Raw genomic sequence first — 16,094 nt, forward strand, 5'->3', positions numbered from 1 at the left:
CCATCCTCCACTGCACTCCCTGGCCACAGCAAAGAGCTGGCCTGGAAGAGGGGCAACCGGGACAGAATCCGGCGCCCCGACCGGGACTAGAACCTGGGGTGCCGGCGCCGCAAGGTGGAGGATTAGCCTAGTGAGCCATGGCGCCAGCTTCCCTTAGCATTTTAAAGACTGTGTGTGTGTGTTTCCCAACATCTCAGAGACATGTGTGGTGACAGGGACACAGCAGGTGTGCAGGAAGCAGGACAGAGCTCTGTGGGGCAGGTCATCATCCCAGAGTGCAGATGGGGCCGCGCGAGCAAGCAGTTAGACAATAGCAGAGCCCCTCCTCCCACAGCACGGCACACGGTCTCCGGGGACCCAGCGCACCTCCACACAAGAAGATGGGGCTCTCGCACTCCAGAGGAAACCACAGACGCTCCACAGCCCATGCAAGCAGGTCAAGTCACTCTCCCAGGGCCAAAAGCACTTTGTGTGTTCAGATTTTTTGTTTGTTTGTTTCTCCGAGAAAGGCAAGTTCTCCTAACCGAATTCCAGTCGTCTTGGTCAGTATTTTATAAGCCTGGTGTCTTAGCTGTTTTTATTTTAGACTTTTAATCCTGTACATTCCTTCCAAGCCTCTGGGACCAGACGCCATGCTCAGCTTTCATCAGGCCTGATATAACTTCACATACTGTACATTTTTGTGGCATACCAGGGCTCCAAATAGGAAAGAAGTGGATTGTGTTCTAAGTCTCGTCTCGCTATATGCTAAAAAGGTTCTCTTGAACAAATGTGTTTGACCGCAACACAGTCAAACCTTACTTTCTGCTCTTTTTGAGTTCCCATATTCTATCTTTTTTTTTCTTAAAAAATTTATTTACGTAAATATTTTCATTTTATTTGAAAGGTGGGGGGTGGTATGGGGGACAGACAAGACAGAGAATCTTCCATCCACTGGTTCACTCCCCAAATGCCTGCAAGAGCTGGTACTGGAGCAGGCTGAAGCCAGGAGCCCGGATCTTAATCTGGGTCTCCCTTTAGGTGGCAGGGACCCAAGTACCTGAGTTGTCACTGCTGCCTCCCAGGGTGTGCATCAGCAGGAAGCTGGAGTTGGAGGTGGAGCCAGGGCTTGGAGGCGCACACTCTGAAATGGGCTGTGGGCGTCCCGGGAGGTGACTTACTCACACCAGGTGCCAGCACCGCCCTATTTTTTAACTCTAAAATCAGTATTTTAAAGATGGTTACGTATTGAAGAACTCCAAATAGCCGTATCGTTACAGTGATCACAGACAGCCCACCAGGGGTAAGCCATTATACACATTTGCTATGATTAAGCAACCATTCCAGTCCTGGGCAGCAGAGGCCCTGCGTGATGACCCATTTGGACAGGGACAGCACGCTGGTGACCACAAGCAGCTCTCTATCTCAACAGGACTGAAACGGCATGATTTCCTGGTCAACCTTCCTGCCTCCCATTATACCACAGTTGGCTCCAGAATGATCTCTTAAAAATGCTGACTGTGCCTCTATTTGAAATTTTTCAACGGCTCTTCGTATAGGTCTTCTCTATGTGACCCTTTGCCATACTCTTCCTGACAGATGCTTTTATCAAATCTGGAAATATCTGCATGATGACAAGCACCACATGGAACCCTGGGAGTCCAGCCCATGTCTACCCATGCCACGGTCAGGAGTCCTTGAAGGCTGGGCTCCTGTTCCCAGCACCTCGCCTAGGGCCAGGGAGATGGCTGATATCCCATAAATAAAGTATGCAAGCATGAACAGATGGGACATATCTTTCTATCTAAATTATAATCTTCATCTCTGACTTCTTTCCTAGGACCCAGGACAAGCAATGTGGATGACGGTGGGGAGAGGACAAGCGATGATTACCTGAAGCTGGGAACTACGCACTGGAGTTTACCATCATAGCAGCCTTCACAGATGAACAGGGCCCCCCACTGGTTGAACCCAGTGTCCACTGGACCCCCCCGGGGAAGCAGGCACCCGAGGGGCGAGGGCCTGAGCCGTGCAGCCCGGTACTGTGCCGGGCCAACCCCAGGCACATGTAAGCAACAACTGGCAAGGCATGGCAGACAACTTCATGCCAAGCAATAAGGCAAAGGTCACGCTGGGCTTAGCCTCCAATAAACACACACAGGAGCACGCTGATGCACTCAGCGGTGTGCCAGCGGATGGAATCCACACTTGTAAGGGCTCCTTAGTGAAAATGTCCCTGAAAACAGAGAGTACATATCTGGGAGTAAGTGATCTTTGTCATCTGAATATTACACTGTCAACTAATTCCAGGACTCGGGAAATTCTTTCTACATGTGACCGTAGCTAACTGACGGACATGGTCTACAATTTCTTTTTAAATAGAAATAATCACAATTTTAGGAAGTATAACAAATGCTCAAACAAATGTTCAAAGCTGTTAACCTCAGTTTTATTTTAAACATCCAGATCATCTAAAACGGTGCAATTCTTTAATCTTCAGCTGAAATCATTAACTCTGTGGTATGTGGAGTCATGTCGACTCAATAATTACTTGTTGAGTAAATGAACGAGCGGTAGAATGATTCTAAAGGGCGGAAACAGATAATGACACTGTTCTATTTTTACACCATCAAGGGCAGGAATATAACGAGATTCCTGTAAGTGTGTCCACCTCTTCAACACTGACAGTGTAGTGCCTCCGTCGTCAGCTTGAAGATACAGGGGAATCTGGGTGATTTCTCTGTGCCTGCAGGGCGCAGCATGAAGGCGACGCGCAGAGTAAATGAAAGGACACACGTGGTCAGTTTCTTATGGGGACATGTGAAAAGCAGACAGAAGCAAGTCTATGCGATTCCTTAAACAGAGAACCTGAGGACCGCGGCCCGCCTTGGGGAGAGGCGGCTGGTGACCGGAGCACATACACCCTACCGTTTTCCTACAGATACTCCTGGGCAGAGCCAGACTTCCTTCAAGTGGGAATCTTCTAAAGTCAAACCTCAAAGCCACTTTTAGCTCATTCGTTCACAGTCTTAGCACCTCCTCTGTGTTTTAGAATAATACGCTAGGTTGTAGGATACAGAAAGAGGAGCAAGCTGAACATCTTTCTAAAGATCTAAGATCTTTCTACAAGGCAACGTGTGAGCACTTGGGTACAACGTGAATGAAGGAGAGTTAAAGTCACTAACTTACTGCCGGTAGAGTCGAACTCACCACATGATTCAGATTTTAGCAGGCTGAAATTTTAGTCAGTTATGCACATTTACACACATACACACACACACACACCCCAGTAATCTTTCTCCTAGATATTTTGAGCTAGACATAATAAACATGGGAAAACGTGAAGGTCTGATAAGAAAAACATTCTTCTTTGGGAAATCACTTTGAGTGACAGACACTGTGCAAAATTCGGTTTGGGGCGGATTAAAGCGCCACAGATCAGAGCTCGTTCAGTGATCTCATATGACCGCCATCCAGAATCAAATCATCAGTCTGGAAGGGACATTCTTCTTAAGGGGCTGTCAGTTGCCTAAAGACCAATGTGATTTTTGTGCAACATCGAGGACAATATAAATCCCCAAACAACCGATTTTTCACAGCAGTGCCTCCCAGTAGAGCGCTCTGTGACAACAGGGACGTGCTCCACCTGTGCCATCCAGCACAGCAGCTCCTGGTCGCACACGGCCACTGGGCACTTGACAAGTTGCCAGTGAGACTGTGGGGCTGAAGGTGCCTTTATATTTTAGTGAATTTATATTTGAGCAGTTGGATGGGGCTAGCGACTATTATATTGGAGAGTGCAGCTCTAAAATCTAATAGTTAATTCAGCTGCAAACAAAAGCAGATGTGTTTTATGTATGGCAAGGACAAGAAACATGGCGTCTGAATTAACAGTGTAGGCAGGCTGGCGCCGCGGCTCACTAGGCTAATCCTCCGCCTTGCGGCGCTGGCACACCGGGTTCTAGTCCCAGTTGGGGCATCGGATTCTGTCCCGGTTGCCCCTCTTCCAGGTCAGCTCTCTGCTGTGGCCAGGGAGTGCAGTGGAGGATGGCCCAAGTGCTTGGGCCCTGCACCCCATGGGAGACCAGGAGAAGTACCTGGCTCCTGCCTTCGGATCAGCGCAGTGCACCGGCCACAGCGCGCCAGCCACAGCGGCCACTGGAGGGTGAACCAATGGCAAAGGAAGACCTTTCTCTCTGTCTCTCTCTCTCACTGTCCAATCTGCCTGTCAAAAAAACAAACAAGCAAGCAAACAAACAAAAAACACAGTGTAGGCAGTCTCTGGGATACAGAGAGCGGTGCGTGGGTCGTACCCGGCAGCAGGTCTCTGGGGTATGGCTGAGGCCCCACTCCTGTGCAGCGTAGTGGAACAGTGAGACGTGCTGCAGGACAAGGCCTAGTGGGAGATTGAGGGATGCTAATCCAATCTATTCCAACTGAGTTTTCTTCTTTTTAAATTAACTTATTTATTTGGAAGGCAGAGTTGAAAGAGAGAGAGAGAGAGAGAGAAAGATCTTCCATTCCCTGGACCACTCCCCAGATGGCCCCGATGACCCCAGCTGCTCTATTCTGAAGCCAGGAGCTTCATCTGGGTCTCCCACGTGGGTGCAGGGACCCAAGGACTTGGGCCATCCTCTGCTGCTTTCCCAGGCGCATCAACAGGAAACTGGATTGGAAGTGGAGCAACCAGGACTCAAACTGGCACCCGTATGGGATACGAATGCTGCAGGTGGTGGCTTTACCCACTGAGCCACAGCACCCACCTCTGTTTTTTTTTTTTTTTTAACTTGCTACTTTTCATGGGCATGTGAGCAATGGGCCCTGTCACACAGATCCAGACCACGCCCCTTTGCTTTGCTGTGACTGGCAGACCTCGAGGGGCTGCGAGGGGTCATTCTTGTCTGCTCCGTGTCGGCCACTGCGGGTCCTACGGCCTGCCTTTACCCCTCCAGTCACCAGCTGACAAAAACGAGCCCGCAATTTTCTGAACTTACATTTTTGTTCTGCTTATTCAACACCATGCAATAAACGTACTAATCCTTTCCAGTTCATTCTACATTTTCTAGCTACCACAGCTAACACATTCAGAGGAGGAAGAGGGGTGTATTTGGGGGAAGCAATAGAGAAACTCCACCATCATTAGGCCCTGCTACACACCACACGAAAGCCTTCTAGCAGCAGCCCTACAGGGCAGCTCAGGAGCCTTCACTGGCCACTCCACAATCGTGCGGAGGGCAGGGGCACGGTCGTGGGAGGAGCCTGAAGCTTCCTGACGTCCCCAGCTGGGCTTTCTTCCTGCTACACTGCACTGTTTCCTAAATCCAGTTTCCGATGTAATCTTCAGAAATAACCCCGTCCATTTATTGCATGCAGATTATACCTTAATAAAGTTAATTTTAATAAACTAAATTTTTAAAAAAGGTGTATTTATTATTTATTTGAAAGACAGAGATACAAAGAGAGAAAGGGAGGAAGGGAGAAAGGTGGGGAGAGAGAGAGGGAGGGGGAGGGGATCATCCATCCGCTAGTTCGCTCCCCAAATGCCCACAATGGTGGAGGCTGGACCAGACCAAAGCCAGGAGCCAGGAGCTTCTTCCGGGTCTCCCACATGGGTGCAGGGGCCCAAGCACTTGGCCCATCTTCCGCTGCTTTCTCAGGCACCTTAGCAGGGAGCTGGATTGGAAGTGGAGCAGCCGGGACTGGACCCATGCTCATATCGGATGCCGGAGTTGCAGGCAGGGGCTTCATCCTCTAAACCACAGCACCAGCCCCAGTGAATTAAAATTTAAAAAAAACAAACTGGACCAGCTCTGTGGTCATTGTGTCCATTTGGGGAATGAACCAGCAGATGGAAGATCTCTCTCTCTCTCTGCCTCTGCTTCTCTATAACTCTGCCTTTCAAATAAATAAATAAATAAATAAATCTTTTTAAAAATAACCAAATAAACTGAAAATTTAAAATGATGGCAACCCTGTGCTTTTCCTTAGTTTCTTCCATATCTGTCCATCCAACTTCTGCTTTATTTGAAAAAAAAAAAAAAAAAAAAAAAAAGGAAGAAAAGACAAAAACTAGTCTTTATGGAATGGCTCCAGAACATTCAACACAGATCTAGTGCTACTGCATTACAAGGTTTTGTTTCTGTTCAGTTTCTAAAAACATACCAATTTTTAGCAAGTTGCTAGGGCTTTAAATAATAAAGAATTACTCAGAGAACAGCATGCAAGTGATTTGTTAGAAGTATTGGGAAAGGAGAGTCCTCAGTGCGCTAAAAGACTTGTTAGGAAAAATAACAACAAAATAAAAAATTAAAACAAAAACCTCAGTTTGTAGAGCAAATGCAGTCAACCCTATCTATTACCTTTCTAAAGACAAGGAAAGCCACGTGTCAGGCATTACGGATTCAAGGACACAGCCCTAAAACACGAGAAACTGCACATTTTGCAGGCCTATCACATGCTTTTAAAAGTAAAGCAATATGTAGGAAGAAAGCTATTTTCTGATAGGGCATCTACAACCTAGCATATTTTGCACTTATATTTTTTAAGTCTTAAAGTTTGCATCTGAAAACAGATGACTTAAAGAAAAAGCAAAGGAAACAGTTGTAACTCTTCTGCACATTATAGTCTGCTGGCTAAGTGACTGGCATCCAACCTTGGTTCAATCCTGACTCATTCTGTGACTCGGGCCACGGCCCCCTGTCTCATTTTCCTCCTCTAAGAAATGGGGATAATAATTCCTAAGGTGGTTGTGAGGATTAAAGAACCTAATATATGTAAGGTGCTTAGAATACTCACGGAAGCAATGCTCTATTTTATCTACCAATATTCATTATGGAGAAGAAAATGAGATAACACCATTAACTAACGTTGGCTAATGGAAGTCTTTGGGGGGCGATCCATGAGACATCACGCACTTAGTGAAAATTATACATTTATTGAGGCCATCACGAAATTCTGGTGTGGGAAGGATGTCTAGAATATAATTCCCACTCTATTATGCCGTCTAAGGGCATATAATAAGTCAACAGTAAAATTTCCACTTTGTGGTCTGCTCTGTGAAATACGAAACGGGAGAAGTCCAATAAGCTGTTTGACCGTGACAGCTACTCCAACAGGAAAGCGGTGTCCAAGACCAGGTGAACTCTCTCTCCTGCCCTAGTGCCGGAACTCGGGAGTCTCTTCCTTGCAGCCCCCCACCCCCCCCCGCCTTTAGAGGCGTTCGCAGGCGTTGCTCCTACAGTGCTACCTCAACTTCTCAGCCTTCTTTGGAGCGCCTCCATTGCCAAGCACCCCAGCAGACCTTAGAGCGATTTTTCCTTGAGATAACTGGATAGAGGAAAGACAGGAGAGGGATGAGAAGCTGGGCAGAACAATGTTTCAGTGACGCACGCCACTGGCTTCCAGTGGCTCATCAGAGACTTGCTGCTGCCCCGCATGTGGGAGGCCACACCACTCACCTCCCTCCCGACTCCACGGGAGAAGAGCACCAGGAAATCCCCAGCCTGCCCAGGCTTTGTGTTCAGAAGGAAGGATACGGCAGGACGTTTAGAGAAGGGGGACAGATCAGAAGGCACTGGGGGCCAGCACTGTGGCACAGGAGGTTAAGCTTCTGTCTGCAGTGTCAGCATCCCATATGCGAGCTGGTTCGAGTCCCGGCTGCTCCACTTCTGATCCAGCTCCCTGCTATGGCCTGGGAAAGCAGAGGAGGATGGCCCAAGTGTTTGGGCCCCTGCACCCATGTGGGAGACCCAGAGGAAGCTCCTGGCTCCTGGCTTCCTGGCCCAACCCTGGCCATTGTGGCCATTTGGGGGAGTGAACCAACGGATGGAAGATCTCACCCTCTCTCTCCTTCTCTCTCTGTATCTTTGCCTTTCAAATAAAGAATTTTTTTTAAATAAGCCATTGGGCATTCAAAGAAGAGTGAAGACCAGAGAACTGAGGAGCCGTGGCCCCGGCAGGCACGGCTGAGGTAGACACGTTCTCCCTCACAGCTTCCCTGAGAGACGGAGCAGGCCGCCAGCTTCTGCCTGAGCAGCGCCAACCATCAGGGGCGCCCTTCCCTGGGGGCTGCTCGACCCGTCAGGAGTCTGGGCTGCACGTCGGCTCTGTGCTCCCAGCTCTGGGCACCTGTTGCTCCAGTCTCTCTCTGACGTGTCCCCAGCTGCGCCTCCCACGGTCCGAGGGGAGGCCTCCCTCTCCCATTCCTTTATGTGTTCCTGCAACGGGGTCCAACCACCAGGTTTCCTGCCACCGAACAATCCACTTCAGTGGCAGCTTGCACAGGAGATGCGCCAAAGCACAAATCTAATCGTGTTACTCCGTGGCTTAGAACCTTTCTAAGGTTTTCGCCTGAGAGGTGTGCTGTTGTGTGGTTCCGCCTTCCGTCTGTCGGCAGCACTCGATGGTCGTGGTACCCGCGTGCAGCCAGCCGCTCCCACAGCTGCCTCTACCTGGAATGCTCCCCCTGTCGGCCAGTGAACTCAGCAGGAATTACCCCCAGGAGGGCATCTCTTGACACCCTCTGCTGCACAGTGTCAAAAACCCTCTACATGTGCATCTGTCACTGGATTTATCACAACGTAACTGTAATGACCAAGTTCACCTCTTTCTCCCCAGGTGAGGGAAGGTCTTAAGGCCAGGACCCTGTCAGCACCCTTAGCACATGGCATAGGACTATTCCTGACGGCAGTTAAAATTTACAACTCCAGTGGTCCATCTTTTGCTCCATGGATATTTTTTTTAAAGATTTCTGTCCTTAATGTGTTGTAATGTGTATAAATGCTATAACTAGTACTCAAACAGTATTTTACACTTTGTGTGTCTGTGTGGGTGCAAACTGTTGAAATCTTTACTTAATACATACTAAATTGATCTTCTGTATATAAAGATAATTGAAAATCAATCTTGACTTGAATGGAATGGGAGAGGGAGTGGGAGATGGGAGGGTTGCAGGTGGGAGGGAAGTTATGGGGGAGAAAAGCCACTGTAATCCAAAAGCTGTACTTTGGAAATTTATATTTATTAAATAAAAGTTAAAAAAAGATTTATTTACTTGAAAGGCAGAGTTAGAGAGAGGCAGAGGCAGAGGCAGAGAGAGAGAGAGAAAGAGATCTTCCATCTGTTGGCTCATTCCCTAAATGGCTGCAATGGCCAGAGCTGGGCTGATCAGAAGCCAGGAGCCAGGAGCTTCCTCTGGGTCTCCCACGTGGGTGCAGGGGCCCAAGGACTTGGGCCACCCTCCACGGCTTTCCCAGGCCACAGCAGAGAGCTGGCTCAGAAGTGGAGCAGCCAGGACTTGAACCAGTGCCCATGTGGGATGCTGGCACAGCAGGTAGTAGCCTCGCCCACTTCGCCATAGCACTGGCCCCTCCATGAATGGTTTTTATGAAGACACTGGTTCAAGAAAACGGAACATTTGACGAGTGCACAAAAAGCCCATGTTTCCATAGCAGTGAGATGACACGTGCACTTACCCAAATTGCTGTATGTTGCACTACAGGGGCTCAGGTCCAGGGGATCTGAAGTGTCCTCCTTCTCCTCTTCCTTTTCCAGGGCAGGCAGGGGCAATGCTGGGGCCATGGACGTGCCATCCGCGCCACCTTGCTTCACAGCAACTGTTCTTGGATCCCGAGGAGAAAAGTCCTCTGTCACTCCACGGGTCACGTGACTAAAACAAATCAGACCATCTGTCATACTGGCAGCCAACACTTCTGCTAACACTGAGATTGATGCAAGGCATGCATTTCCCACAAACGTAGATCACGACTTGGGCACTCACAGCAGTGGGCCACAAGCCCCCATCCACTTCTCTGAACACGAGGGAGCCCTTCACACAGGCCCACACTTGCACCTACCTTGATCCAGTCTGCTGGAGGAGGCATGGGCAGCCGCTGGGGGGCAGAGGGGCAGAAGGGGGAGGCGGCTTGAGAATAACAGGCCAGGAATAGGACGATTCTTTTAGCTTGGAGGTGGCAGTGGTGGTGGCGGGGGGAGTTGAACGCTTAGCCAGTGAAAGCCAAGTATACTCAAGTATTTAGTCATTATTAGCATCCTTACTACAGTATACTGGGTACTCTACTGCTGTAGTGCATACCAATCTCCTCACTCCACAGTGCTTATGCCAGCTAGTACACAGCACTTACTACTCACTAAAGTATTTAGTAAGGATCAGGAATAAAGTCCAGATTGGACCATGTACGTGATGAGGTCAAGCCAAGGCGTCAGGCCAGGAAGGTCTCCTCCCCAGGACAGAAGAATCAACCTGTGCCTGGATGCCTGCCGCAGCGAGGGCAGGCGAAGCCAGGTCCGCATTCAGAGCAACCTCAGCCACTAGCGCCTGTCTGAAGCACGCTGGGACACCACTCCAGTGTATGAGCGTCTTGGTTTACTGCTGCCTGTTCTTTGCTCAGAGCTGCCTCTTCTCATCACGCTCCCCGGCCCGTCTGAATGATGCTGATTCTATTGCTATGAAGTACAAGGGGACTGGAAGGGTCATTAGATGCTGGTGGGGAAAACTGGCCCAGCTAGAAAACCTCAGTGGGCTGACCAAAGGAATTCGAAATCAGCATCTTGAAAGGTTTCTGGGTCCACCGGAAGGTGTTCCTAGGCTATCACACCCATCTTCTTCTGGGCTTCTTCATGGGCAAAGAGAAAGAAAGAAAGGAAAGAAGCCAGGCAGGCAGGCAGGCAGGCAAACGACATCCTACATATGGCTACATGTTACTTCTCGATTTTCCAACAGGCAGTGGGCCATGGTGACATTTACAAGTTTCTTTAAAAGAGGTACTTTGTTGGGTCAGGTGCCATCTGAACATCTATCACCTGTGGATCTCAGGGAGTGGATCTGAAGGAGAAAGAGTGGCTTCTTATCAATCTTCCATTATGGAAATTATGCCTGTGCCTGGATACAAGAAGCAGCCTTGAAGTCTGCCCCGATATACAACTTCAAAAATATTTTTTCAAAGCGGGCATGAGCCAGAGGTCTCGCTATCCAGATAGCAATCAGTGAGCTGGAAATTCTATTACGGGATTCGGCCACTGGGGAAGGAATCACTCTACTGGCGGTGAATGGGGGACGTCTGAGTGAAGGAGGCCTCCCACAGGGGAGCCTGTTGCTTCTTTCCAGCGTGCTGCCCAGTGGCACCAGCCCAAAAGAGGTGCTCCGCACAAAGCTGGCTTCTCCAAACACAGAGCATCACAAAAATTAAGGTAACGAGGAAGCTCTGTTTCCATGCAGCAGCAAAGACAAAGCAAAGTGACACTTCCAGAACACTCCCAGGTGCCTCCAGTGCCAAGACTGCATGTCACCGAGACGTGGTCCCCAGGCTGCAGAAGAGGAAAACATTCTTTGCTGGGCAAAGGTAATTAAATAAATCATTTCTGGGGCCAGCGTTGCAGCATAGTGGGTATAGCCACTGCCTGAGATGCTGACATCTCATATCATGTCTCAGCTGCTCCCCTTCCGAGCCAGCTCACTGCTAATGGCCTGGGAAAAGCAGCAGAAGATGGCCCAAGTGCTTGGGCTCCTGCCACCCACGTGGGAGACCCGGAAGAAGCTCCTGGCTCCTGGCTTCAGCCTGGCCCAGCCCTGGCCGTTGCAGCCATGTGGGGAATGAATCATTGAAAAGCAGATCTCTCTCTCTCTTTCTTCCTCTCTCTTTGTAACCCTAACTTTCAAGTAAAGAAATAAGTCTTTATATATACATATACATGTATATATAATTTCTAATTTCAGAGCAGAAAACACACAAAGTGGTTTAAAAATCTTAGTCTTCCTTGAGAGGAAAATGTGAATGCTCCAGACATTGTCTTCTGGGTCCAGAGCCAGCTGTAGAGGTTTCTCCCAAAGCTGTCCTGCTTCACTGTCTCTTTCTTTCTCCAGTCTCCTGGTTGCTTCTGAAAGAAAACTCTCCTCCCAGTGGTCTGAAGGGTAGGTGGAGGATCCGGCCACGATTCCACACCCGCCTGCCTGCCTGTTCTCTTCCCAGGGAATGGGGTTCTTTACGGAGACGCTCTGCTATGGTGAAAACCACAGGAGGACCTGCTGCTGTTCACCCTGGGCCTGCTCCATAGACATGCGACCCAGCTCTGGGCTCCAAAGGGCTTTACCAAACCAAACACGGATGCTAGAAGCAAGAGACGCGGAAGACTCACCCGCTGTACTCACTCACACAATTCCCCATTAAAGGAAACTCTCATGGGGCCGTCTTGAGCCTGTTGATCATGTCCTGAAACCACAGATCCCACTGAGTCCCGGAGCGCTGCAGCTCGAGCAGGCTGTGAGAACAGGCCTGAATTCTGCACTGCAGTGTCACCCACTGCACCCTGACCTTTACCTTCGGGGTTTGGTCTGGGAAGTGTGCCAAATTACCTTTCAGGGAGGGAAGCAAAGGGAGAGCCAGTCTGGTTAACTCCTTGAGGACCTGGGCAGCATGGTCTGTGTTCCAGACAAAGGTCGGTTTTCATAAGCACATTTTAAGTAAGTGCGCTGGTATGATAAACCACCAATTAAAATAATTGTCAGCTGTGAGGAACTATGCAAATAGGGTTGATGAAAGTAAAATGACACGGACTTGCCAAAGGATGCAGAAATGTGTAATCTGCATTCCAAGTGGAAGCAGTGTCTAAAAGGAGTAAGAATTTTTAAAAATGCATCAATGGTATGCCATGTCTTAATGCTCAAGGGAAGAACAGCTCTTTGTATGAGTAAATGGGAAGAGAGAGGGTAGAAGGGAGAGGCTCTGAGAGCGTGAGCTTGGATACAGCAATGTGCTCTAAAAACTGAAAAAGAATGGTGACGAGCATTAGAGAAGGCAGTATCGTTCACTGTATACGTATACCATAAGCACACAAACATACAGAGAGTGTAACGTTATTATTATCATTCTGCATATTGATTTTATAAGGGAATTCAATTTTGACCATTGACTTCTTTTTTTTTAAATTTCAAAGTTGGACATAAAACAGGAAAACCCTCCCAAACCCTGACGGCCCTTCATGGTCGCAGGCTGTATCTACCAGCAGGTGCCTCACTGCCAACACTGCACTGGGAAATGTTTAATGAAATGCAGAAGACAGTGAGAATCAGGACCTGAGTTCTCTTTCTCTCTTACCTTGACCTCTGGACAAACTCTATGACAACATTAGGAAGGACATAAAGAAGAAAATGAAAAATTTCCCCAATCCACCCATGAGACAGACAAGAATTATTTAAATGAAAAGTACAATAAATCTGCAAGAACTTCTTATATACTACCTATTAGCACAAGTTCTGAAATAGTAAATAATGGCCAGGGTAACTATTTTTTTTTAAAGACCATGATATTCATTTATTGGTGGATGGAAGCTCTGTTGCACTCTCTCTGCCTTTTAAGTAAATAAATAAATAAATAGATAAAATATGTCAAGACAGCTAAGCACAGAGTAGTATAGGTCACAGAAAACAAATGCAGAAACAAAATAGAATCAATTTGAAAATATTTGAAAAAAATGCATCTGCACTAAACATGTACAGACTTTTTGCTTGTTATTTTCCCCTAGACAATACAGTATAACAACTGTTCAAATGGCATTTATGCTGTATTTAAAGAGGCAACTAGAGATGATTTAAAATATATGAGAGAATGTGTGTAGGTTATATTCAAATACTATACCATCAAAAATTTATTTTTTATTTTTTTAAAGATTTATTTGAAAGGCAGAGCTACAGAGAGGCAGAGAGGCAGAGAGAGAGAGAGAGAGAGAATATCTTCCATTCACTGGTTCACTCCCCAAATGGCCGCAAAATGGCAAGAGCTGGTCCGATCTGAAGCCAGAAGCCTGGAGCTTCTTCCAGGTATTCCACATGGGTGCAGGGCCCCAAGGACTTGGGCCCATCCTCTGCTGCTCTCCCAGACACATTTTCAGGCAGCTGGATTGGAAGAGGAGCAGCCGGCACTCGAACCCACGCCCATATGGGATGCCATATTGCAGATGGCGGCTTTACTTACTACGCCACACACCAGCCACCATTTATTATTTTTTAAAATGTATTTGAGAGGCAGAGAGATAGCAACAGGCAGAGCTCCCTTGTGCCATGCTCACAGTGACTGGGGCTGTCCAATTACTTGACCCATCCCTGTCGCTTCCCTGGACCTGCACCGGCAGGGAGCTGGAGTTAGAGAAGCCACAGCCAGGACCGGAATCCAGGCTCTCCACTTGGAACGAGAGTGTCTTAACTGCTAGGTTAAATGCCTGCTCCCTCCTGCACCATTTTCCAGAAGGGACAAGGGACTTGGGCATCCTGGGACCTTGGTATCCAATCCTCCGTGGCAACTGTACTTTACACTCTTCAAACAACTCCTCTTAATGACCAGTTTTTAATTGAGATTTGGTGTGTCCGACTCGACACTTAAAAACCCACGTCATAATCTCCACAAAGACAACTCATTTTTTGAACATGTAGAATGGATGTAAGATGTTCAAAGGAAACCGTAACACTGATACAGATTTGTCTGTTACATAAACGAATCCCTTGGAAGGTTCTATCTCATCAGTCTGCAATATTCATACATAATTCAAAACCACAGAAGTGGTCTCCTGTGGAAACGCACTTGGCTTACCCAGGTGGTAGGATTAATCATTGTACCATCAGATGAAATAATCCTTTTTTTTTCCCGGCAAATTCGTTCAAGACAGATTTTTGTAAAAACTCTGTTAAATGTCTGAATGTACTTTTTAAAAAAGGCAAATCAAATTTCACATAGAACAGATTAAAGGCCTTTATGTATCCAAGTATTTGCACATTTCCAGTTCAACTTTATCTCCAAGTTCAGCCACCTTCACTCGGCTTCAGAGGACGAGTAAATGCAATCAGACTTCCCTCGAGACCATCTGCTGCTGGAGCACACGGTATTCTAAGTCACCGTTCGCCAGCAGCTCTGTCTCTAGTTGCCCGAGACAGCCAATGCACACATGGGTGATTTTTGAAATCTCTTCCCTGCTCCCCTAAAAAACAGACCACAGCACATGAGAAACAAAGTTTCACGCTTTTGTTCTTGAGCTGCCGGTCACGGGACAGTGAACCTTCGCATGGCACAGGAGCAGGAAGGTTCACAGTTATCACGTCCCACACCTTTGCCATCGGCTGTGAGGCGGGAAACTCCCTCCCCCCATTTCTTTTGGTCTTTCTATGCCTAGGACCCCCTGTGAACGTGGCATTTCTTAATTCCAGCTTGGTCTCCAGGTCATGACTTTGATCTTGGCTTTGCTACACTTTCCCATCACTGGCACTCCCAGGGAGAAGAGGGTGGTCACTATCTAGCTCTCCAGTTTCCCAATAAGCCCGCCTGTGGTCTCCAGTGAAAACGGCAAATTTCTTATCCTGGGCGGAGATTAACCTTTAGCTGAGCTCCCGCGAGTCCCTGCTAACGCGCCCCGCAGAGCCTGGTCCGACAGAGGCCGCTCTTGCTGGGACGAAGCGGCCAGGTCTTGGCATGGTGGCCAGGAGCAAGGCCTTGAGTAAACTGTAATTTTCTGACTCTGCAGTTCTAGTTTTTTTTTTTTTTTTTTCTTAAACGGAATTGAATGGCAAATTAAAAGTGTCTTCAAGGTACCAGATTGCATGACAGTAAAGTAGATAAAAACACAGCCCGCTGTAAATCACTGTCACCTTCAGAATACTGAGAAAAATTACAGTTTAAAAACCCCATGAAATGCAAAGTCAGAGTGGCGTCTGTGCAAATGAACGGAACAGGTACACGACTCTCGGAGAAGAGTCAGAGAAGAAGGTGCCGTTTTGAACAACGAAGGCACAGGAGCAGCTCCTTGGCGCCCCCACCTCCCGCAGCCCTCCCTAAGAGGGCTAGCCCCGGAAGCGCACGGAGCAGTCCTCCTGGGCTCCCGGGCTGCTGTGTCCCCTTCTCACTCTGATCTCCACCTGCCATCTGAGTCGGGGCGGGACGATGCTGAGAGATGAGTCCGTACACGTAGCTCTCCAGAGCACGGCAGGCTCCCGGAGGGGGTGGATGTGGGCTGGGAACGGGACCTAGAAGTCCTCAGAACACACTCCTACTCAGCCCCACACAAGCTGTGCACGCTTCCATCAATTCACAAAAACACTTCATGATGCTGCAAAA

At 48.2% G+C, this 16,094-nt stretch overlaps 1 protein-coding gene across 11 annotated transcripts in view; it reads right to left on the minus strand.

Moving 5' to 3' along the window:
* Positions 1-16,094, minus strand: part of PEAK1 (pseudopodium enriched atypical kinase 1) — a 346,647-nt gene that overhangs the window by 37,413 nt on the left and 293,140 nt on the right. For all 11 annotated transcript variants that reach the window (XM_051834588.3, XM_089310835.1, XM_051834591.3 and 8 more), the window contains one exon: positions 9,453-9,646. In XM_051834588.3, the coding sequence (XP_051690548.3) occupies positions 9,453-9,646 (194 nt within the window). The remainder of the gene's footprint in view (positions 1-9,452; positions 9,647-16,094) is intronic.

This window comes from Oryctolagus cuniculus, chromosome 12 (genome assembly GCF_051225735.1).
Source record: "Oryctolagus cuniculus isolate XC-2025 breed Fujian yellow rabbit chromosome 12, ASM5122573v1, whole genome shotgun sequence".
NCBI lineage: Eukaryota > Metazoa > Chordata > Mammalia > Lagomorpha > Leporidae > Oryctolagus > Oryctolagus cuniculus.